This window comes from Gymnoscopelus microlampas (assembly GCF_963454915.1).
Source record: "Gymnoscopelus microlampas genome assembly, chromosome: 5".
Classification (NCBI taxonomy): Eukaryota; Metazoa; Chordata; class Actinopteri; order Myctophiformes; family Myctophidae; genus Gymnoscopelus; species Gymnoscopelus microlampas.
The window spans coordinates 516,223-541,256 of NC_139942.1; the positions used below are offsets into that span (position 1 = coordinate 516,223).

The 25,034-nt window shown below is 41.2% G+C and overlaps 1 protein-coding gene across 1 annotated transcript in view; it reads right to left on the reverse strand.

The window, feature by feature from the left end:
• Positions 1-25,034, reverse strand: part of LOC311045995 (uncharacterized protein) — a 119,951-nt gene that overhangs the window by 7,546 nt on the left and 87,371 nt on the right. Inside the window, exons 21-29 of the mRNA XM_084058065.1 lie at positions 23,721-23,774; positions 11,885-11,938; positions 11,596-11,643; positions 11,238-11,291; positions 9,380-9,451; positions 9,225-9,260; positions 3,019-3,063; positions 806-838; positions 56-202 (exon numbers count right to left, since the gene is read on the reverse strand). Coding sequence (XP_083914191.1) covers positions 56-202; positions 806-838; positions 3,019-3,063; positions 9,225-9,260; positions 9,380-9,451; positions 11,238-11,291; positions 11,596-11,643; positions 11,885-11,938; positions 23,721-23,774 — 543 coding nt within the window. The remainder of the gene's footprint in view (positions 1-55; positions 203-805; positions 839-3,018; positions 3,064-9,224; positions 9,261-9,379; positions 9,452-11,237; positions 11,292-11,595; positions 11,644-11,884; positions 11,939-23,720; positions 23,775-25,034) is intronic.

A 25,034-nucleotide genomic window follows, 5' to 3' on the forward strand; every position in this document is an offset into this window, starting at 1 on the left:
TATGTAAAACACTTTAGAACTTCTTCCACCACTGAATGTATGTAGTTGGACTCACCGGCTTCCCAGGATATCCAGGGACTCCTGCTTGCCCTGGCACCCCGTCCTGACCAGGGAATCCTCTAGATCCCGAGACACCCGATTGGCCCGTTTCTCCTTTTTTCCCATCAGCCCCTCTGACTCCAGGGTCTCCCACAACACCTTTCTAACAACACCACCACACAGCGAGCATCTCAGTTAAGTGGGCCCCCAAATAATTGGCCAAACACAAATTGTATTGATAATGCAATTAAATAAAAAATGTTAATGTATATAGCCTTTTTCATTGTACTACCGATAAATAGGAAATATATAGTATATCAGTGGTTCTCAAACATTTTCATGTCAAGGACCCCCAAAATGATATGTATTTGGCCGCGGACCCCCATCTCAAAATATTTTGTTCCAGGGACCCCCAGAAGCACACAAATGTTCGCTTTAAAAAATATATATATATTCAAAGGCTTGCACACGCTTTCACAATAAAAAGAAAATAGCAGATCTACAAGCTCATAGCGTGGCACTCTGTGTCGCGCTATGAGTTTCTCTGATCCACAACTAAATAAAACGGACCAGGTCCATGAGATTTGTTACGAGATCTGATCTGTTCGGAAATATTACAGAACCGACATCCATGTGTGTGTGTGTGTGTGTGTGTGTGTGTGTGTGTGTGTGTGTGTGTGCGTGCGTGCGTGCCTGCGTGCCTGCCTGCGTGCGTGCGTGCGTGCGTGCGTGCGTGCGTGCGTGCGTGCGTGTGTTGCCCTCTCACCTCTCCTTTGCTCCCTCTGATTCCTGCTCCACCCTGGAGACAGAAACAACAGCTATAGTCCCGACCCAGTGATCCGATTGGTTTGAAAATGGGCTCTCCAGTCGTGCTCAAATGAGCATGATGGCACATTTGAACCTTTATTTGTATTCATCTCACTCTATCTGTCTGTCTGTCTGTCTGTCTGTCTGTCTGTCTGTCTGTCTATCTATCTATCTATCTATCTATCTATCTATCTATCTATCTATCTATCTATCCATCTATCCATCTATGCTAGTGTGCATGTCAAAGTGAATAGGATGTACTAGGGTTTACATGTGTCATTGAACTCTAATCCTATGGATCCAACCTTTTATGTGTTTGTCAAATCAGAGATGCAAAATGTATACTGTATTGAGGGAGTTTAAATAGTATCTTGATTAAATATTTATATTTCATTGGAAAAATAAAGAAAACAATGAAAAGAGTTATCACTATTTTAAAATAAACGGGGAAACTTACACAGGTTAGATCTATTCTACTTTGCTATCTATCTGTTGACGTTTCCAGTATAAATATCATGTCCACATGAGCTGCAGACATTCTGAACGTATTCAATGCATTTGTGGCAGAACAATTTGTTTCCAGTGCAGTCTATGTTCAAACCTTTGGTACTGCAATGGGTGACACTTATATGCACTAAACTGTGCAAAGCTGCACTCTGTCTACAGCAGGGGTTCTCAAACTGTTTAGCTCCCGGGTTCCCAAACTGCTCCAGAGTCAGACCCAAAAGAGACGTGAGACTTTTGCCCGGGACCCAAACTAGTGAAAATAGCAGATCTACAAGCTCTACTATCTTCACTACCAAAACCAAAAAAAAAATATTTATAGAAATTATTTTTGATTGTTTTATTTTATTAATGAAATAATTCATTTCATTTTTTACTTTAAACTTTTTAAATCTTTTGAAATAATATATCTATTTTAAATTAAGGAAATGAAAAAAATAGATATTTTCTGCGACCCACAAAAATTGGTCCGCGACCTAAACATGGGTCCCGACCCACTGTTTGGTAAACAGTGGTCTACTGTATTTGGGATCAACCAGATGATTGGACATCACTTTGCACTCAATAGGCTCTATTCACAGCAGCCATATTATGAAGACATTCACAGGTGTTACCAATGATACTAATGAAGGCTCTGTTCCATTCTGGTCAAACAGAGTCAGGGTGCTGATATTGTGCATGTTGGCTCACTGGAAACCTTCCAAATGGCCCTTTACAGGTGTGTAACTCTGAGAGTGTACAAATGGAACCAAATGGGTAAGGGTCCATTTGGTTCCATTTGTACACTCTCAGAGTTATGGGGGTTGTGGAAACCACTGTGCTAGACTAAATGGAACAGAGCCTTCATTAGTATCATTGGTAACACCTGGGAAGGAAGTGATAATATGGCTGCTGTGAATAGAGCCTATACCATTTGAAGAGGCGCTCACATGCAATTACTTTGGAATTAACCCATTAAGACCTGCCCATTCTACAAATGCCCTCTAAATCAGTGTCAAGGACCCCCAAATTATGTATTTGGCCGAAGACCCCTATCTGATAAACATATGTATCTTTTCCGGTTTTAATGGGTTAAAGTACAGTAGTGCAGATTGACACCAGAACGACTAATATTTGGTCAGCTTAGTTAATAGCAGTGGTGGAAAATAACTAAGAACATGTACTCAAGTACTCTACTTAAGTACAATTTTGAGGTATTTGTACTTTACTTGAGTATTTCCAATTTACAATACTTTTACTGCTACTCCACTACATCTCAGAGGCAAATATTAGACTTTTACTCCACTACAATTATTTTAAAACTTTAGTTACTAGTTACTTTGCAGATATAAATGATCACATTATAAAACATACATTAACCACTTTAGTCCTATTTTATACCTAGGCTATTTAAAAATAGCCGATCTACAAGCTCACAACGCGCCGCATCGCAGTACTTTCAGTGCTTTTACTTTTGGTACTTTAAGTACATTTTTATACCAATACTTTTGTACTTTTACTCAAGTAACTTTTGAACACCAGACTTTTACTTGTAACAGAGTACTTCTACATTGCAGTATTGATACTTTTACTTAAGTAAAACATTTGAGTATTTTTTCCACCACTGGTTAATAGTAGGCTACAAGAGGAATGAACAGAATGAAACATGCAATGTGACATGTCACTTACAGGTGTCCCAGGAGTGCCAGGCTCTCCATCAGTGCCCTTATAACCCTGAAATTAAGGAGAAAAACAAAAAACAAGGAAAAAAAGTGTGAATGCACAATGCTAGAGCCTAACAGCTATTATAATGGCTTATCTGCTATCATTATGCTTCTATGCTGGAGTTAGTAGTACATTAATCTAGTAGTTTGATCGTCAAGCTACAATGTTTTTTTCGTTAATGAATGCCCTACCTGATCATAGTACAGCGTCACACAAAAGCAAATCCGCAAGGACAGAGACAAAATAGTGTCGTCTTTCTTTCCTAAATATTTACTGAGATGGTGCAGTACCCGTTACGTACCCGACACGTGCACACACACGCACACTCAATACACAGACACTCGCACCCACACATTCAACTGCACACAAGGTATTTGTTGTTTGTCGTGTCTTATGTTTGATTATTATGTTTAACTTGATTATTATGTTTAACTACTTGTTTATTATTTTTAGGTAAGAACCCTTTATAAGCCCTTTATGGGTTTCTTTTCTCACCTGCACTTATTTCTGCGTTGTTTTAATAATGTTACCTTTGTAAAGTTTTTTTTATTTTGCGAATAAATAAATACAAAAATCAAAATACAGTGATGTTTTTTTTATCACGTTATATTATATCAACTGAGTTAATAGGGTCACTTAAACGTTACTTTCCGACTATACCGCAGACATCTTTTTGCTCACTGGACTGCCTTTACTTTGTGGATACGATGTGCAGAAAAAGCTCATAATCTGGACCTTTCTACCGGTCCCGAACTCTCCCGGAGTGCAACGCAGGGCGAGGTTCCAAACGGAGCGAGGTTCTCAATCGGACTATGTCAGTGGTTCTCAAACCTTTTCATGTCAAGGACCCCCAAATGAATATGTATTTGGCCGCGGACCCCCATCTGAAAATATGGGTTGTGCCTCCAGAATAGAAGATTTTCCAAAAATAGCAGATGTACAGTACAAACTCACAGCACGCACACCTTATTTTTTTGTAAACAGAATCGTGTAACTTCTTCACATGACCTTCTGCTGTGTTGGGTGTGCAGTTGATCTGACAACAAGATGTTTCCCCTGTCAGTCCCATGTATTGTTTGTTCATTATACATTTTATTATTAAGCAATCCTTACTACTATTACAGTATTAACATCATGTATTCACACTATGTTCTATGATTAATACTAATAAGTAGGGCAGTATGCACTGTAGTATAATACATTTTGAAAGGAACACATTTTGGTACTTTTTCATGTCAAGGACCCCCAAATTGACACTTATTAGCCCGCGGACCCCCATTTGAAAAGATAAGCCTGGGACCCCCGTAAGAGAAGATTTTTACGGCTCTAGCAGTGATTCTCAACCATTTTAATCTCAAGGACCCCCAGTTTGACATGCCTTAGGCTACGAACCCCCATTTAACGGCATTTCTATCTCTGGGACCCCAATTTATATTGTAAAATCAATGTTAATTTAACTCTGAGAGTGTACAAATGGAACCAAATGGACCCGTTAGGGTCCATTTGGTTCCATTTGTACACTCTCTGAGTAGAGTTCTCAAATTCTACCCGAACCCGACCCGACCCGACATTTTCGGGCCGAGCCGGGCCTCAAAAGTATGCTAATTAGTCGGGCCAAGCCGAGCCTCGAGAAAAAAAAAAAAGAAAAAAAAAAGTTTTTTTTTTTTATATTAAATATATATATTTTTAATTTTGTTCTGTCTGAATGTGTATTTATTTATCGATTATGAAGATGGCGCTGAATGGCGCTGACTGACTGGCGTTTAATTTCAGTCACTACTCACTAGCGGTCAAGCTGCGCAGCACTGTGCAGCAGACAGAGAGAGAGTAGAGCGAGTGATGGAGAAGAACGGTCTGCTGTGCACTGTGCAATGCATGCTGCTTTGTTATCAGATGTTTAGATCATCCCTGGCACCCTGCTGATATATACTTAGTTGCAGGCTGGTGTTGCGCACCAAATAGACATTAAATCTACAAGCCCACTGAGGTCTACAATGCATCACGATCTAACACGTTCACAACTTGCAGATCGGTTCTTAACAGGGTCATACATCAGACAGTGGCAGGGTATGATGCGAGGGGGCGTGTACTACTATGGGTTAACAACAGGTCAGAGACTCAGAGACAACAGAGTGTGAAGGAATAACGAAGATGGATGTTAATGCAATAAAGAAAAAAATCGCAACAGGTGAATATTCTGTGACTGCTAAGGAGGGAGGGAAGGCACCAGTATGGAAAGGTTTCAAGTTGGTCGTGGACTCAGAAAACAAGGTATTGGCTGTACAGTGTAATAACTGTAAAACATTACTATCACACGACAGCAAGAGGACAGGGACATCAACTATGAACCGTCACGTCGCAGCTTGCCCAAGATCGACTACAGGACAGGGCCCCTCTGGCTCTGGCCAGCAGCAGTCAATGGCCACATTTGTAACAAAAAGTGCTTTAAGTGTCCCTCTGAGGGTAAAGCAGGCAGTGACCGACAAATGTGTACATTTTTGCGCCAAGGACATCAGACCATTTTATGTTGTGGAAGGCGAAGGGTTTATACAATTAGCCCAAGAGCTGATCAACGTCGGGGCGGCTCAAGTACCTGCAAGCTCTGTTTTACCATGCCCAAACACGATATCCACACACTGTAGAGATTTGGCTGAGCAGAAGAGAGAGGCCTTCACAGCGCAGGTTAAGGACCACCTAAAAAACAGAGGGACAGTGGGAATGACGACGGACATGTGGACCGATGATTACAGAAAGCTCAGCTATCTAGCAATCACATGCCACTATGTGACGGAAGATTTTGAGCTAGTTGGAAAAAATCTGGCCACAGTGATGTTTCCAGTGGAGCTGAAAAAAACAGGAGACAACATAAAAAAGGAGATCAAAAAGCTCCTGGTGACAAAATTTGGGTTCGATCCACTGTCACTAACAAGCGTCGTATGGGTCACTGATCAGGGATCAAACATGATCAAAGCCCTTCAGGACTACGACAGACTGGATTGCCAGGATCACGTCCTAAATACAGTTCTGAAACATGGCCTGGACAGTGATGCTGCACTGATTCAAGACGCCCCTGACATCGCTGAAACAGTGACTGCAGCGAAGGCCCTTGTAAGGTAGGCTTTGTTTATTGTAGTTATTGTTGTTACTACTATACTATGATACTTACTAGGCTATTATACTTTTAGTCCTGTCGTTTTCTTTATATATTTTTTTTTTATATAAAGGTTATATAATTTTGTGTAATACACAATTAAAAAGCATATTTGTGTCATTTCCGTGCTCTGGTTTTAATTGTAGTGTTATGATTATATTAATACAGATGTGCCACTTCAAAACTTCACACGTTACTGTTCTTTCCCTGAAAGTGGCCTGAAAAGGCATGTTTTCCTCCCTGTTCTGCCCTTAAAATTGCACTGTTTTGCCCCTGAAAAGAAGTTGTCACTAAACCCCCCCGTTTTTCCCTTCAACAGACACCCATATGCATGAGAACAAAAGAATGTGTGTTGAGAAGGTGTCAGACTCATTATGAGGCGAAAGGTGATTTGAAGAGTTGCTCAAATTAATTAGCATCATAAAAGCAGTGATCATCAAAATAATTCATCATTTTAAATGCCCTTCTTTGTCCCTCTTATTGCCCTGGGAATCCCCTGAAAATTTACTGTCTTGGCGATGGCAGGACATGTGAAGTTTTGAAGTGGCACATCTGTAGGTATGTCAAGCAGTCGGGAATAGCAGCACAGCTTAAAAAGACCCTGCTGCAGATGGTGGAGACATGGTTCAGCTCTGTGTATATGTCACTGAAATCTATTCAGGATATTTACACAGAGCTGCACGAGAAGCTGGAATCTCGTGGAGAGGGTGAGAGAGTGGACAAGGTAGCCCCTGACACGCTGGCCTTTCTTGTGTCTTTCCTCAAGCCCTTTTATGATGCACAGCGTGAGCTGGAGGGGGACAAGTATGCCACACTTCACCTCGTCTGTCCCTGGACAGAACGACTGAAGCGTCACTGCCAGCCAAACTTGACACGCCACAGCAGCCTTTTGTGCGCCAGCGCCATGCGCAGTGGATGGAAACAAAAATAAAACTTGGAAATCTCCACAAGGCTGCAACATTTCTGTCGCCAAAATTTAATCAGCTGCGCATGCTGGACGGGAATCAAAGGGCACTAGTGCACGATTTCGTGAAAATCCGTGTGGCAGCAGCCGCAGCACCAGCGGTGCGGGTTGAAATTGGAGATGAGGGGGAGGAGGGTCGGGAAGACACAGAAGATGAAGATGAAGATGCAGATGTTGCTGCTGGACCCGCTCCTAAAAGAGCACGTCAGCTTGATGAGTGGGATAATGTATTTGGGGCAGATGAAGATGATGAAGAAGAAGATGATGAGGTGGAGAGCTATGTTCGGCAGAGGCCAACAATGACCGATGAGCGTGATGTGCTGGGCTGGTGGCAATCGAACAGCAGAACCTATCCAAAGCTTGCTCAGTTGGCAAGACAGGTTCTCTGTGTGCCAGCAAGCAGCAGCGAGAGAGTCTTCAGTGCAGCAGGACGCATTATTGAGGAGAGGAGAACACGCCTCAAACCTGACACCGTGGATGCACTTCTGTTCCTCCATGCCCACGGTGTTTGATGTAGATAGTCTACAGTAGACTGGTCAAAGATCGGTTTGTGAACTCATGTGAAGTCTGTGTGTAGTGTGCTTTTATTGCGTTACATTTATTTTATCTAGTACTTAGCCTATATTCCCTTTATTTAAATGTGTAACTGTTATGTTTGAAGTGCTATTTAGCCTACTTTGTTTCTTATTCAGTGTATTTATTGCTGCTACTTTTTTTGAAAGCACAACAAGAAACGCGGTTTCTGTTATTTTTTTTTATTTTTTATATTCACTATGTTTCACTTTATTGCTGCTGTTTAAACAACCTTGAATCAGAAACTCGGTTTCTGCTATTGTATTTCTTATTATTTTTATTTATTGCTGCTATTTTTTAAAGCACAACAAGAAACGCGGTTTCTGTTATTTTGTTTATTTTTTATATTCACTATGTTTCACTTTATTGCTGCTGATTAGACAACCTAAACAACCATGCAGAAACTCGGTTTCTGCTATCTTATTTCGTATTGTATTTATTGCTGCTACTTTTTTTTAAGCACAACAAGAAACGCGGTTATTTTGTTATTTTGTTTTAAAGTTTATTCAAAGTTTACTGGTAGCCCATATCTTTTATTTACAAGACAAGTGCACTGCTGTGTCTCCTGACTCCTGCTGCTCGCCTACATTTTTAATAAAGTGTTGGATTATGGAGTTAAAGTATCGTTTGCTGTGTGATATTTGATAAATAGCCTAATAATGGTCAATCAATAATCATGAAATAGGAAGAACAGAACAAAGATTCAAAGCCTTTATTTGTCCCAAAATGATGATAGCCTACGACAAGACGACTGCACTCCTGGCCCCGCTGGTCATCATGACATGAGGTGAGGTGTTAAGTTTGTTAGACAAAGGGATTTACAGACAGTCACTCAATTTAAAAGTGTGTTGAAAAAGATAGCATCCTTCAACAATAGCGGTCACAGCAGAAATCAAGTGAAGAACGCAGGAGCGAGCGGGGGGGGGGGGGGTTGCGTGCATTCATTCATTGCAGATTGCACACACGCACAGACAGACAGTCTAGCTGTGTGAACAAGACAAGGATTTAACTTCATTTAAATCAGCACAGTGTAAGTTAACGCCAGTCATTCAGCGCCGTCAGCGCCATCTCATTCATATTTCAGAACAGAATTAAAAAATATATATTATAAAATAATAAAAAATTAAAATAAAATAAAAAATGTCCTTTTTTTTCCCCCTCGTGTTTTTTCGGGCTTTCGGGCCTAACATGATGGTAATAGTCGGGTTCGGGCCGAGCTTCGGGCCGGCCCAGCCGGCCCAGTTAGGGCCGAGCCTACATTTTCAGGCTCGTTGAGAACTCTATCTCTGAGTTACAGACCCATAAGGGTCCATTTGGTTCCTAACTATCCATCATTTAGCTGGGTACCCCCTGGAACTCCCTCAAGGACCCCTGGGGGTCCCCGGACCCCACTTTGAGAACCAATGCTTTAGAGATGGTGTAAAACATTGTCAGAGGTACAGTTGTACAGCACGACTAAGTCTTGATTGTAAAGCATCTTACCTGGTTTCCTTTTGGACCTGGTGACCCTGCCTCTCCCTGCAAACAATTACAAACAATTACAAAACGGTACTGATACTGTAGATAGATGGATGGATGGATGGATGGATGGATGGAAACTCTTTATTCTACGTTCGTCAAAGTTGTGATGAGTTTACCTTGTCACCGCTGAACCCGGGAAGTCCTCTGTTGCCCGGCAACCCCATGGCCCCTGTGTGTCCCGTATCTCCCTGGAGATGAAATATGTAATGTCACAACACGGCACACATGCCCCTTATGTCCCTTTATGACTGACAATACAGTGTACATGTCCCATATGTATAGACGCGCCCACAGAGCGCTGCCATGTAGTTGTGCAATCATTCCTGCAGTGTCAGACTGCTGCTGTGGTCATTGCAGTGTGCATACAACTGCTCGCTTAACCTGCTTTATTACTAACATGTGCAGTTTGGGTTATACGCTGTGCACAGACAGGCATAAAAAGTCATCAGGCATAAAAAGTGACTTAGTACTTGGTACCTGCAACAGTTCCAACACACACACGCGCGCATCATGGTCCGCTTGTTTCACGGATGTGGCAACACTGGCGCTTGATTCACGCACATGATCTGGCAACCAGGGAGCCAGCGAACACAAAAACGCTAATAAACAGCTGACATTTGGGGAAAGCTAAAAACTGGCTTTGGTGTTCCATGTACAGATGTGCCACTTCAAAACTTCACATGTCCTGCCATCGCCAAGACAGTAAATTTTCAGGGGATTCCCAGGGCAATAAAAGGGACAAAGAAGGGCATTTAAAAAGCTGAATTATTTTGATGATCACTGCTTTTATGATGCTAATTAATTTGAGCAACTGGTCAAATCACCTTTCGCCTCATAATGAGTCTGACACCTTCTTAAACACACATTCTTTTGTTCTCATGTATATGGATGTCTGTTGAAGGGAAAAACGGGGGTGTGTAGTGACAACTTCTTTTCAGGGGCAAAACAGTGCATTTTAAGGGCAGAAAAGAGAGGAAAAAAATGCATTTTCAGGGGACTTTCAGGGAAAGAACAGTAACGTGTGAAGTTTTGAAGTGGCACATCTGTACATGGTAATGGTCAATGGCTGTGTGCAAATGCAGAGCAATTGCTCCAGTAACTGGGGAGAACTGGGCGGAAGAGATTTTGGGCACAGACAGACGCACAGAGCTTTGTAGAATTATAGGATGACTAGACCATACCCGTCGGGGGATATGAGCACCCAAAGTTTGGTTTTAGTATATAGTTTTAGTATATCAGGGATGGAAAGTGACTGTTGGTACCTGCAACAGTTCCAACATTCATGGTTTTATCAGCATGGTATATGCAGTAGAAAACACGCAAGTTATGTTGCCAGCAGCGTGCGTGTGTGTATGTTCATAGTAAACCGTGTGGTATTTGATACATAGGCCTATCCCTTATCATTTGAGTCGGTCGTCGGTGGTCGTCGTCGCACTCCCCATGACTGACAAAGTACTCTTAATGACTGACTGTCTGTCTGTCTGTCTGTCTGTCTGTCTGTCTGTCCGTCCGTCTGACCGTCCGACCGTCCGACGGACTGTGACAGTGTATGGAGCATGTGACACCAACCAACATGTCACTGCTTGTGCCTGTATGACTGAGTTATAAACAATATGGAATGTTGAATGTTATAAACGCCTTTCTAGTGATGCGGGTTCATAAGCATCCACTTTAAACACCATGGTACTCTTCTCAGCTCGTCTATGGATACTCTCCCCATAAACCATAAGCAAAACAACCAACAAACCAACAAACCAACACACAGACACATAATATATAAAGTACATAGAGTGATTCACACATTGACTATGAATTGAATACCAAGGGCCTCAATGGAAACAAGACCACAAGGACTTTTTTGGACGGACCTTTTAGACAAAATGTTATTAACTGTACTTGTGCTGTTTTTACATGTATGCCTAATAAAATATTCAATCAATCAACAGGCTACTTTGAAAAGGATCAGTCATTTACCTTAAGTCCTGGTAAACCTGGAATACCATCCGATCCACGAGGCCCTGCGTTACCCTGCAGTACACATGTTAACGTTACCATTATGATTGAATACACGCGCGCGCGAACACACACACACACACACACACACACACACACACACACACACACACACACACACACACACACACACACACACACACTCAATTACTTATCCTCACAGTGATATAGTGAAACTCTAGGGTGAGAATTTCCCTGAATCAATCAATCTTTGATGGAGCGTTCAATCGTACGTTTGATCCCAATCAATCAATCAATCAATCAATCAATCAATCAATCAATCAATCAATCAATCAATCAATCAATCAGTGTGACATACCTTAGATCCCTGATCAGCTCCTGCAGGTCCAGTCACACCAGGAGGTCCCTGTGATGGGAGAAGTACTCACATTTATTTTACTTAAGTAAAAGTAACAATACCACAATGAAGACATAGTTCAATATGATTACAAATATTTTGAAAATAGCAGATCTACACACACGCATGCACGCACGCACGCACACACGCACACACACACACACACACACACACACACACACACACACACACACACACACACACACACACACACACACACACACACACACACACACACACACACACTCACCTGTAGTCCTGGAGGTCCAGTCACACCTGATGGCCCTGGAAGACCCATCTTCCCCTGAAACACATATCATTCACCATGTTACAATGAATGGTGCATTTACTTAAAGGGATATTTCACTTACAATAGTTTAAGAATGTTTGGGGTCATTTTAACGTCTACTCAGGCTTTTGTGTTTCGCCCCAGACAATTTTTAAGTTGCTTGATTCATTATTTAGATATTTGATATTCATTTTATCAGACCTTCCTATACCCACAGTAACTTCAAACTCAATTTTAACCATGCTAGATTCATCAAAAACACCCGTCCTTTGTTCTGGTCTGGTGACTGATATTGGCCTTCTAATGTGTGAGGGGCCATGTTTTTCAATTATTTTTATATTTATTTGTGGGGGAAATAAAAAAATACAATACAAAATACAATTAAAAGCCCCCTCGCGATACCAGTCAACATAAACCTCACAAATATAGTAAAACAAACACACGTACGCATGCACGCAAGCAAGCAAGCACGCACGCACGCACAAACGCACGCACGCACGCACGCACGCACGCACGCACATACAGTACCAGGGAGCTTGTAGATCAGCTATTTTCAGAAGACAATTTTTTTTAATTATTTTTAGTGAGAATCTTTTAGAATAGTTTAGCAAAAATGTATTATTTTAATCGATTTTTCCATTTTTAATGCCCAAATTCAGAACACCCGCGTTAAAGTGGTTAATTGGCTAAAACACTAAACAGAAGAATGAACTTATATTGTCTGATTCCAAGCAGTTCAGAGTCTGCTCAAGGACACTAAGCCAGGAGGAGTTGGGGATCAAACCAGGAACCTCCTCCTAGCTCCCACGCAGTCGCTGTAGCTCCAGAGCTACTGTTACGTCACAGGATGAATAGTTTGTAGTTTTGCGACGCATTGTGAGCTTGTAGATCAGCTATTTTCCCCCCAAAAAAATTAATAACAATTTTATTTTAAAAATAAATAATATTTATAATTATTATCTCATTTAACCGTTGGTATTAACTGGTTACACATTTCTTAACAGTTACTGGTTAAACCAGTTAACCTCAATTCATTTAACAATTTTGTACCCCTGTCTAATCTAGATGAATACCCCTGGGGTAAAGGTTGGGGCCTGGATACTGTATACAGTCACGATAGTGTTCATATAGTAATATTGTACCTGAGGTCCTACGAGTCCCATTGGTCCAGGCAAACCTCTCAATCCCTGAAAGAGAAAATTGGAGGTCTTCAGAGTTACTAAAGGGGGGCTGCCAAACCTTTGTGATTAGATATACAATATATATATTTTTTTATATTAACCACTTAACCCTAGCATTCTATTCTGAGGAGAACTTTATCCAAACGTAGCCGATCTACAAGCTCACAACGCCTCGCAAGTGTTTTGTCAAAGAGGTTTGTAGAGGTGTAGAGGGAAAAAAGAGGGAAAGTACAGAGTGAAAGGTCAAGTTTACAAAGTATTGACGGTTTAAGTGGTTAAATGTCTGAAAATACACATGAACATGAATCCAACATATTAAAAACATGCTGTCAAACAAGTCTATGAAGCTATATGAAATAATGTGAACACAATGTTATACAACATGTAGTGGGGATCCCTGATTCATCTCTCTCTCAGCTAAGGGGTCCTTGGGCTGAAAAATATTGAAGACCTGTGATCCACATGAAGGGTTTACTGACACTTAAAGGTGCAAACTGCATCTTGCATGTCCTACCAGCAGTGGTTTACTGAAGTAAAGGTATCAATGCCACAACGTAGAAATACTCTGTTACAAGTAAAAGTCCTGTATTCAAAATGTACTTGAGTAAAAGTACAAAAGTATTGCCATCAAAATGTAAAAGTAATACAAATATTCATTGCGTAGAATGTCCCATTTCAGTTTTCTTTTTGAAAATAGCAGATCTACTAGTTCACAACGTGTTGCTTCGCGACACGTTGTCAGCTTGTAGATCTGCTATTTTCAAATAGCCGAAGTATATAGGGCTGAAGTGGTTAATAGAGGTGTTATATAATAATGAGAATCTAAGAAGTAACTAATTCAAGATTTTCAAATAATTGTAGTATGAGTATGAGTACATGTCCACCTCTGCCTACCAGGGATTTTAACCCAGACCCCATCACACGACCACTAATAGGCTCTATACACAGCAGCCATATTGGGAATGAATTGGGCCCCTTCCTTACTTCCTTCACAGGTGTTACCAATGATACTAATTAAGGCTCAGTTCCATTTAGTGTGGCATAGTGGGTGTCTTATTTTCAAGGACCCCCATAACTCTGAGTGTACAAGTGTACATTTGTTTGTTACACACCCACCATAAGGGGCCATTATGGAGTGTTTCTAGTGAGCCAACATGCACGTTATCAGCACCCTGACCAGAATGGAACAGAGCCTTCATTAGTATCATTGGTAACACCTGTGAAGGAAGAAGAGGCCCAATTTCTTTCCAATATGGCTGCTGTGCATAGAGCCTATCAAATCCTTCAGCTACAAGATACATTGCTATCTGATTGCTATCTGTCGTGCAGTAACACTTGTCCACCAGTAGGTGTCGTACTTGACCACATATTCTAAATGTGTCAGTAGAAGAGAAGGAAGACCAACACAGTTATGTTGTCTTAACATAATCTATCATATGGATTGGTTAAAATGAAAGATTGACCAAAAAAAACAGTTATGGATTTTAGCTTCTGTTAGGGTATTGATTGCAGATCATTTCTATTGTGATTCTACTTTGTGTCCCCTATAAGCAGTGTTCATTTTGTAGACAAACAATAACAAAGTAATAAAGAAGACCAAAAGTTATCAACAAACTATACTATAAAAATGGTCAAACGTTGGCCACATTGTCAAATATTACCAAGAAAGAGGCACACATTTTGAAAATAGCAGATCTACTATTTTCACAATATTAGTCTGTGGAGCCGAGTGAAACTAAATGTAATGCCTCAACTCCTACAATAGGCTCTATGTACAGCAGCCATATTATCACTTCCTTCACAGGGGTTACCAATGATACTAATGAAGGCTCTGTTCCATTTACACAGTGGTTTCCATGACCCCCATAACTCTGAGAGTGTACAAATGGAACCAAATGGACCCGTAAGGTCCATTTGGTTCCATTTGTACACTCTCAGAGTTACACACCAGTAAGGGGTCATTTGGAAGCCCATGACCCTGGACTCCAACTTTAGACCCACTGGTGTAACAGAGTGTTTCCAGTGAGCAAACATGCACAATATCAGCACCCTGACTCTGTTTGACCAGAATGGAACAGAGCCTTCATTAGTATCATTGATAACACCTGTGAATGTCTTACAATATGGCTGCTGTGCATAGGGCCTATTCCAAGTGCTTGTTAGGGTGGAGGTATAGGCTGGTAAACCAACCCGGTCGCGGGAATAGCATAGAGTTAAACAATAATGGAGAGGTAACAAAAATCTAAAGTATAGGCATCAAAATGTACTTAAAGTACTGAAAGTGGGGTGTCCGCTGGCCTAGCGGTCCAGGCGCATACCACACAAGCTGGTAATCCAGCATGACGGGTTCGACTCCCGTTCCCGACGACCTTTGCTGTATGTCCCCCCCCCATTTCTCTCCCCATTTCCTGTCAGCCTACTGTCCTGTCCAAATAAAGGCATAAAAGCCCCCAAAAATATCTTTAAAAAACAAAATACCAAAAGTAAAAGTACTCATTATGGAGACATTCAAGTTTTCAAATGTATACAAATCTTCAAAAATAGCTGAAATGTATACAGGGCCGAAGTGGTTAATGTATGTTTTGAAATAATAATCCAAATCTACAAAGTAACTAGTAACTAGAACAAGTGTTCAAATAATTGTAGTGGAGTAAAAGTAGACACTGATTGGCTCCTCCACTTTTTGAGTGGTGCCAACTACTCCTACATTTGACCGTGGGTGTATGTCTGTCTGTCCGGGTGTCCGTCCGGGTGTATGTTTGAGCACGGCCTCAACAGCTGCAGCTGATTGCAACACAAAGATGCAACCAGTTACACTAATTAAACACTAATTAAACACAAACAGGAGTTAGTCAGGTTCACTATGTAAAACAATATACTTTCGTTGAAAATTTGTGGAGATTAGCAAAACTATACATTTTTTTTATCTTCAGAACATGGGGAATCCAAAAATCTATGTTTGCATTTGCAGAGACACCTGCATGTCCGCCATATTGGACGTTCAAAATGGCCGCCATAAAATATATAATTTGTGCTACCTTGGCTTCTAGACGACATAGACAGTTAATTAAATATGCTAATCCTATGTTTTCTGGGCCAAGGAATCCAATAGAGACCTAAAGGATAGTGCACAGGGACTTGCAGCAGCGCCCCCTAGGGGATGGCCATGGAAATGCAGGTTGACTATGTTAGAAAATATACTTTTGTTACGAATTTTTGATTAGCAAAACTATAACACTTTTGGAATCTTCCGAGCATGGGGAATCCAAAAATCCTTGTTTGCATTTGCACATATACCTGCATGGCCGCCATATTGCATGTTCAATATGGACCACATAAAATATATAGTCTAATTTGTGCTACGTTGGATTCTAGACAACCAACCTTAATTAAATATATTTTCCAGGTCAAGGAGTCCAATACAGACCTCAATGTAGTTCTCAGGATTATAGAAAAGCAAGAAAACAAATGTAAATGTAAAACATAGTGTTTATAGTTGTGTAGTATCAACACATCATTGACTTTACAGGTTTACAGGTGTAAAGAAATGGGTGGAAAAACCCTTTGTTTCTGTTGTTTTCAAAGAGAAGAAAAGAAAAGAAGAGGGGGGGGGGGTCAGGGAGAGCAAGGAGATCTAACAGTAATAGAACACATGTCAAGGATATACAAGTGGCGTAAACCAACAGATACAGTATGTACATGAGGTTAGACATAAGGCGAAAGGGCCTACTCTGTGTGGAGTTTGCAAGTTCTCCCGTGTCTCCTAGGGTAGTTAATACCCTCACAAAAACATGTAGTAATCCTGGTCACTATACTTCCTCCCCCTGGTCAGCCGGGGCGCCTGATGGAGGGGAAGGGAACTGGTTGGAATAACGTGTTCCTTCCACACGCTACGTCCAACCAGGGAAACTCCCCCCTGTCAGGTGACAAGAAGGTCAGTTGGCTCTCATGCATTGAAGGAGGCATGAGCTCGGCCTTGGCCTCCCTAGGCTGGTGGGGGGAGTGTAGTGCCCAGGATCACTTAGCTAATTGGCACCGGGTGAAAAAGGGGTTACAGAATCGGGCGATAAAAATTAGGGGGAAAAAAGCCACAAGGTGCAAGGTGGTGACACTTTGGTAGGTCTACATTAGCAGCAGGTATGATATTAGACATTAAGGTGCAAAAACAGTATGAACGATTGAACTATATACATACAATATCTACTAGATCTATCATTCAGGAATATTCTTTTACAGCTCGTCATCACTGTCTGGGGTGTCATTTTCAGCATTACAGACAGTCTGTGTCGTTTTCGCAGTCACTTCCACACAAACAAAGTTCTGTGCAAACAAAGTTGTGTCCCCTGCATGACCTTCTCTGGGTTGTCCAATGGGTTTTGCACTGACATCTGACCACTAACAGAAACTAACAGAGGAAGGCGACCTAACACAGGAGGTGAATGATGCATTGGCCAACTTTGTATGATGTACTGCGCAAGGGGCATCCATATAACAAACATTCCTGACCTAAGGTGGTATCTGTTTTGCAAACATCTGGCATAAAGCAGCAAGTTGCGTCCTACCGTTGGTGCCCTTGAGGAGAACATTGAACGTGTGCATGATCAAAGTAGGGTGTGGTGCCAAGCCACTGTGACGTGGCAGAGTCTTTTTGACCCACTCAAACATGGAGCCATGGTGAGATACTACCTACTACCACAAAGGTTCCTCCTGCACCACAGGCCATTGTAGAGTTGGTCAGATGTCAGTGCAAAACCCATTGTACAACCCAGAGATGTTCATGCAGGAGACACAACTTGCACAGAACTTTGTTTGGAAGTGACTGCGAAAACGACGCAGACTGTAATGCTGAAAATGACCCTCCTAACAGTGATGAAGGGCCGTAAAAGAATGATAGATGATATTATTGTATATAGTTCAATCTTATAACTTGTCAATACTGTTTTTGCAAGTTAATGTGTAATCTCATGTACATACTGTATCTGTTGGTTTATGCCATTTGTATATCCTTGACATGTTTTCTATTACTGATAGATTGTTCTCCTTGCTCTCCCCGCCCTCTTCTTTTCTTTTCTTCTCTTTGAAAACAACAGAAACAATGGAGTTTTTCACCCATTTCTTTACATCTGTAAACCTGTGGGGTAATAAAGTCAATGATGTGTTGATATTACACAAATATAAAGACTATATTTTCCATTTACATTTGTTTTCTTGCTTTTATATAATAACTACATTGAGGTCTTTATTGGACTCCTTGACCTGGAAACATATTAACTAAGGTTGGTTGTCTAGAATCCAAGATAGCACAAATTAGGCTATATATTTTAGGTCGTCCATATTGAACAATATGGTGGGCCATGCAGGTATCTGTGCAAATGCAAACAAGGATTTTTGGATTCCTCATGCTCTGAAGATTCCAAAAGTGTATATTTTTCTAATCCAAACTTTTTAACGAAAATATATTTTTTAACATAGTAAACCTGAATTTCACTGGCCATCCCCTATGTGGCGCTACTGCAAGTCCCTGTGCACAATCCTTGACCCAGAAAACATTGGATTAGTATATTTAATTCACTTTCTATGTTGTTTAGAAGCCAAGATATCACAAATTATGTATTTTATGGTGGCCATTTTGAACGTCCAATATGGCGGACATGCAGGTGTCTGTGCAAATGCAAACATAGATTTTTGGATTCCCCATGTTCTGAAGATAAAAATAAAGTATTGTTTTGCTAATCTCCACAAATTTTGAACAAGAACACATAGTGAACCTGACTAAGTGCAACTCATGCGCCACTTAAAGACACACACACACACGCACACGCACACGCACACACACACACACACACACACACACACACACACACACACACACACACACACACACACACTAAAATGACCCATCTACAATTTGAGTAAAAGTACTTTAATACTTAAAAAATACTTCAGTGAGTAAAAATATTTAAAAGTAAATACATTAAGTAAAAATACTTAAGACGAGTAAAAATCCTTAAAAGATGTTTCTGCCATCATAAAGTTATTTTAAAGCAGTCTTAGGCTAATATAATAGCTTAATGAAATGAACTCATCGAAGGCACCACGCACTCACTTCACACTGGGTGTGATTTTTGGTTTGTGTAAAAACACCCACCCAGCGCTTCATGGGGCCAGACCGCTTTCCAGAAGACATTCATGATAATGTGAATGCACGCCACCGGGATGGTTTACCAGGCTAGGGGGTGGGGGGTCGTCAGTTCAAATAGGATCATTTTTTGGGGGGGTCACGGTCTGAAAAGTTTGAGAACCAGAGTCCCACACAGTCTGGTGTTAAGGTAAACACTCTCCAACACTACGCTGTATGAGTCATTAACGCTACAATAAACACTTCTTTCATTCACCGACCACTCTGACGTTTGTCTACGTTTGTCTTTTACCAGGTGTGGAAGAAGATTCAAGATCATCTCTTGGCTGGCTGTATTTAAAAGATGCGCTCCTCAAGAAAAATGTCCTTGTGTTACTGTTGCCCTGATTTTTTTGAAAACTTATGAACTTATGTTGTAGTTGCTCAAGCATCTTTAAATGTAGCCATGAACCTTTTGCTCTTCAAATTACCATGTTTAAAAAAGTTAGTTCCAAGATGCTATCCTTTAGGTTGCATCTTTATTAAAGGCATTTAGTTCTGATAACTTTATTTGATTACATTGATGGGAATACCTGAGTTGATAGGGGCTTTAAATTGCAGGTTGGTGGATATCAAAATGAAAAGATAGCAGTTTTTGGAGTATGCTTAGCCCTATTCTTGACCATTGTAACGCCCGAGTCCTATACTTGGGTGCTACTGAGTATAGTGCCAAAAGCATTGGCCTCTTGACACTACACTCAGTAGCACTCAAGTGTAGGACTCGGGCGTTACAATGTGGCTCCCCATCGGGGAATTGAACCCCGGTCTCCCGCAGGAGCTGATAGTAACGGTTTACTATAGCAAAGCTTTATTGATCTGTCATTACAGTGCAGTGCTACCACCGTCTGGTGGCCAAGTATACTGTTTTGATGTGTGCTGGCCTCAAAGTGGCCCTACCGCGGTATGCTGCCTCCTGTTGACTGGACATTGATACTACAGGGCCTTTGCATTTGGAAAACCTAATGCGATTCTATTGGCTGTCAGTGAATGACGACTATCCACGTCTCGCCCTCGCGTGACAGGCGAGGATACTCACCACTATACTAACGAGGATGACATGTTTTTACTTAAGTAAAAGTATCAATGCCTCAAAGTATCAATATACTTTAAGTAACAAAAGTAAAAGTTCCCATTATGCAGAATGTCCCAATTCACACGTTTTCAAAATGTTTTTTTGAAAATACCTTTTCCCTCTACTCACCCCGAGTCTCATTGGTGGGCTGTGGACAGTTCAGAAACCTGCCTATCATCGATGGGGATTCAAAGCTAATAGAAACTAGCCTTTCCCTTCCTGGAAAGTTAGCATGCTGAAATAGAAGCCATTGTTCTTGCATTAATGAAATAAAAAACACAAAGTTTGAAACCTGCCTACCGATGATGTGACTGGTAGGCAGGTTTCTGAACTGTGATGTCCACAGCCCTCCTCTGAGACACAGAGTGAGTCAAATGAGTCGATTTGCGAAATCCCAGTTATTATTTTTCTCAATACAACTATGAATTCCTATAGCATCCTGATGACAGGACCTGCAGGGAAGGACCAATCAGAATGAGGTGAAGGCTTTGAACTCAGAACCGACAGAGGATCTAAATACAGAATGAGACCAAACACCCGACTGACCACCCACCCACCGCCCCCAAAACAACACCCTCCCTGACCTTAAACACACCACTGACCACACTGTGTGTGTGTGTGTGTGTGTGTGTGTGTGTGTGTGTGTGTGTGTGTGTGTGTGTGTGTGTGTGTGTGTGTGTGTGTGTGTGTGTGTGTGTGCGAGAGAGAGAGCTCGTGCCAACTTGTTTGTGGACAAAATCTTTATTTATGAGGACAAATAGCGTTCACAGAGAGAGATTTCCTGTATGAATATGAATATGAATATGAATATACACGCATGTGAAAAATTTCACATGCGTGTATTTTCAGAGCATGTTTATTTCAATGATCAATCAATCGATTGCGTTCCGGCTTGGATCAATGGAACTAACCTTAAGTTATTTATTATTGGTATCCAGTGGTGGAAAAAGTACTCGAATATTTGACTTAAGTAAAAGTGTCACTACTGCAATGTAGAAGTGCTCTGTTACAACTAAAAGTCCAGAATTCAAAATTTGCTTGAGTAAAAGTACAAAAGTATCAAAATGTACTTAAAGTACCGAAAGTAAAAGTACTAAAATATTTGAAATAGCCAATCTGCAAGCTCACAACGCGTCGCGATGCGTTGTGAGATTGTAGATCGGTAGAATAGCCTAGGTATAAAATAGGGCTAAAGTGGTTAATGTATGTCTTATAATGTAAGCATGTATATCTGCAAAGTAACTAGTAACTTCAAACTTTCAAATAATTGTAGTGGAGTAAAAGTACAATATTTGCCTCTGAGATGTAGTGGAGTAAAAGCAAAAGTATAGGCAATTGGAAATACTCAGTAAAGTAAAAGTACCTCAAAATTACAGTACAGTACTTGAGTAAATGTACTTAGTTACTTTACACAACTGTTGGTATCACCACCCCATAATTCCAACCTCCCATAATTCCGACATCCCAATAGTCCGACATCCCAATAGTCCGACATCCCAACAGTCCGACATCCCAACAGTCCGACATCCCAATAGTCCGACTAACGTTAGGTTAGTGTGAGGTTTAGGGTTAGTTCTAATCAGTGTTGGGAACGTTACTTGTTACGGTCCGGGGCCCCGGGGCCCCGGGGTCCCCGGGCCCCACTATAAGAACCATTGCTATAGTAAATGCCAGTAGCTCAGCTAAAGCACACTATACAGTACCTGTACCTGCTGTAAATAGCTGAATGTAAAAGAGGATGTCAAATGTTTATTTAAAGGCCAGTATGTGTGTGCCTAAAGAGTGTAATGGGTTTAAACGGCTGCATTTGGAATGTTTTCCATACTGTTTGGACGATAGAAGTGGGTAATGATTATTTTTGGCACGTGTTGCTTTATTTGCATAGGAGAGTTTAGAGAGACAGGAAGCTCAACATGTATTATGTCTACCAGGGGTCTTCAACAGGGGGTCTGGGACCACTAGGGGGTCCTCAGAGTTACTACAGGGGGGCCACCAAATCTTTGCGTGAAAGGAACATTACTTTTTGATTAAAACAATTACCTAGCATCCCTATTATGGAGGGAACATTCGCCAAAAATGGCCGATCTACAAGCCAAGCAGCCATGTTTAACGAATGTAAAAATACACATTAACATGAATTCAACATATCAATAGAAAAAAAATGTGTAAACAAATAAACAAAATACAATCTCTCTCTCAACTAAGGGGTTCTTGGCCTGAAAAACATTGCGCCGTGGACTGAGGTTCATTTACATCAACGTTTTTCAGGCCAAGGACCCCTTAGCTGAGAGAGAGATGAAGCAGCCCCAATGTATGTGTGTGTGGAGGTATTTTTACATTGATACTGTAAGTGTAGCAGCTAAACATTAATTGGTATGGTTTGTTGATTACTTTTGGCGCAGTGATAGTTATGAAAAGAAAGTATTAACTCATTGACTGCCATTGGCGAGTATACTCGTCAATTGACCCAAGGCTTACATATATGGACACAACTAATGCTATTGGGCGGGAAGGGGAGCGAGGGTGGGTCTTCATTCAGTAGAACCAATAAAACCTCGCCCTTCTTTAATTAACGGGAGCATCATTTACACCAGGGGTCCGGGACCCCTAGGGGGTCCTCAGAGTTACTACAGGGGGTCCGCCAAATCTTCGTGTGATATGATTTTTTACATTAACCACTTGAACCCTAGCATCCCTTTTCTTTTTTTTTTAAAAGATTTGTGTTTTGGTATTTTTTTATTGTTTTTATTGGAGAGGGACAGGGAAAGTAGTCTGACAGGAAGAATGGGGAGAGAGATGGGGGGAAGACATGCAGGAAAGGCCGACGGGAACGGGACGCGAACCCGCGGCACACTGCTATTAAGGATTTGCAACCAGGGTGCCTAGACCGCGACGCCACGGTCTAGGCCCTAGCATCCCTTTTCTGAGGAGAAGTTAAGCCAAAAATATAGCAGATCTACAAGCTCACACGGCTATTGGCAAGAGTTATAGATGTAGAGGGAAAAGAGAGCAGCAAAAGTTTATCTGAAATATTTCTTTTTACAATATAGAGGGGGTCCCTGCTTCATCTCTCTCTCAGCTAGGGGGTCCTTGGCCTGAAAACGTTGAAGACCCCTGATTTACACAAATGGATATCATGAAAGAAGACTTGAAACTGCACTGGCGGGATTGTTTTCTGCAACCAGCAAGAGTGGAACTAGCGCCACCCTGCAGGCCATTAATGAGAACTGCAGCGTTTTCACTACTTCCTTACTGGCTTCACAGAACCTTGCAGCTGGTTCATCATATAAAAACAAAGATTGTACTCTTGTATCTCCAGCACATCCCACCATGATCAAAGGAAAGAAAATACATCGTACAACTCACCAACCCTCCCGTCGGTCCGTCTGCTCCTGGCTCTCCACTTGCTCCCTTCTCTCCCTGAAACACAAAGGGAACCAGTGGTGGAAGAACCCAGAGGAAAGCATAATCCAAGTTTGAGCTCTCATCTCTGGCTCATTTGTTTCTTAAGCCATAAATGAGATAAATGTGAGGCAAAAAGGAGATTTCAGCTTATGGCTCCTGTTTCTCATCGTTTTCTCCTGAGAAATAAACTCAGTATGTCTCAGATGGAACCTCTGATGAGCCATACAGGATATCTCAAAAATGGCTTAAATGTTGCTCAATGTAGCAGCATTGTTGCATCTCATATGTATGTTTCTCATTGTTTTCTCCTGAGAAATAGACTCAGTATGTCTCAGATGGAGCTCTGTTGAGCTATACAGGAGATATCAAAAATGGCTTAAATGTTGCTCAGTATAGCAGAATTGTTGCTTCTCAAATATAGCTCAGAGTGAGAGCTCAACATAATCTCATTTAGAGCTCTTTAATACTGAGATCGATCAAATCCCATAAGACTCAGATAGGCACCAGACCTTAATTATTCATAACATATCAAAAGTCTACCAAAGTCTGACCACTAGAAATGACTCAAAAGACTCCTTAATTTATTATTCATCATAGACAAATCATTTTGGTGATCCAATTAGCACATATCAATTATATAATAGTTAAGTCATTATAAGCATATTTATTCATATTTATGGGTGGCAGTGGCTCAGGGGTAGAGTGGCTCACTGTGGCTGGATGGTAACCACAAGGTTGCCAGTTCAAACCCGGTTTCACTGAACCTCTACAGTATATTGCTCCTGATGTGCTGGTTGGTGCATTGCATGGTTTCCGCCGCCATCGGTGTGTGAATGGGTGAATTGATGCACAATCTATGTAAAGTGCCTTTGATAAAGGCGCTATATAAATGCACCATTTACCATTTATGTTCAAATCTAAAAAAGTCCAATGTAATTGGACATTTCTCCTTTTTCCACAAGACAAAATGTCCAGTATCAGTGATTTAATTTCAGTTATTATTAACAATTTGTTAAAGCCTTCAGGATATCTCATTTGACACCAATAAGGAATTAATTCATTATTTCTGGGACTTACTATGAAATACAAATACAACAAGACCAGGAGACCTGGTTCTGCCAGACCCAGAATAAATTCCCTTTTATGCCCATGTATGGACGAAAGGGGGACAGACTTTTACGCCCATGTATGGACGAAAGGGGGACAGACCGTGTTATGCCCATGTAAGGACGAAAGGGACCGAGTTATGCCCATGTATGGACGAAAGGGGGACGG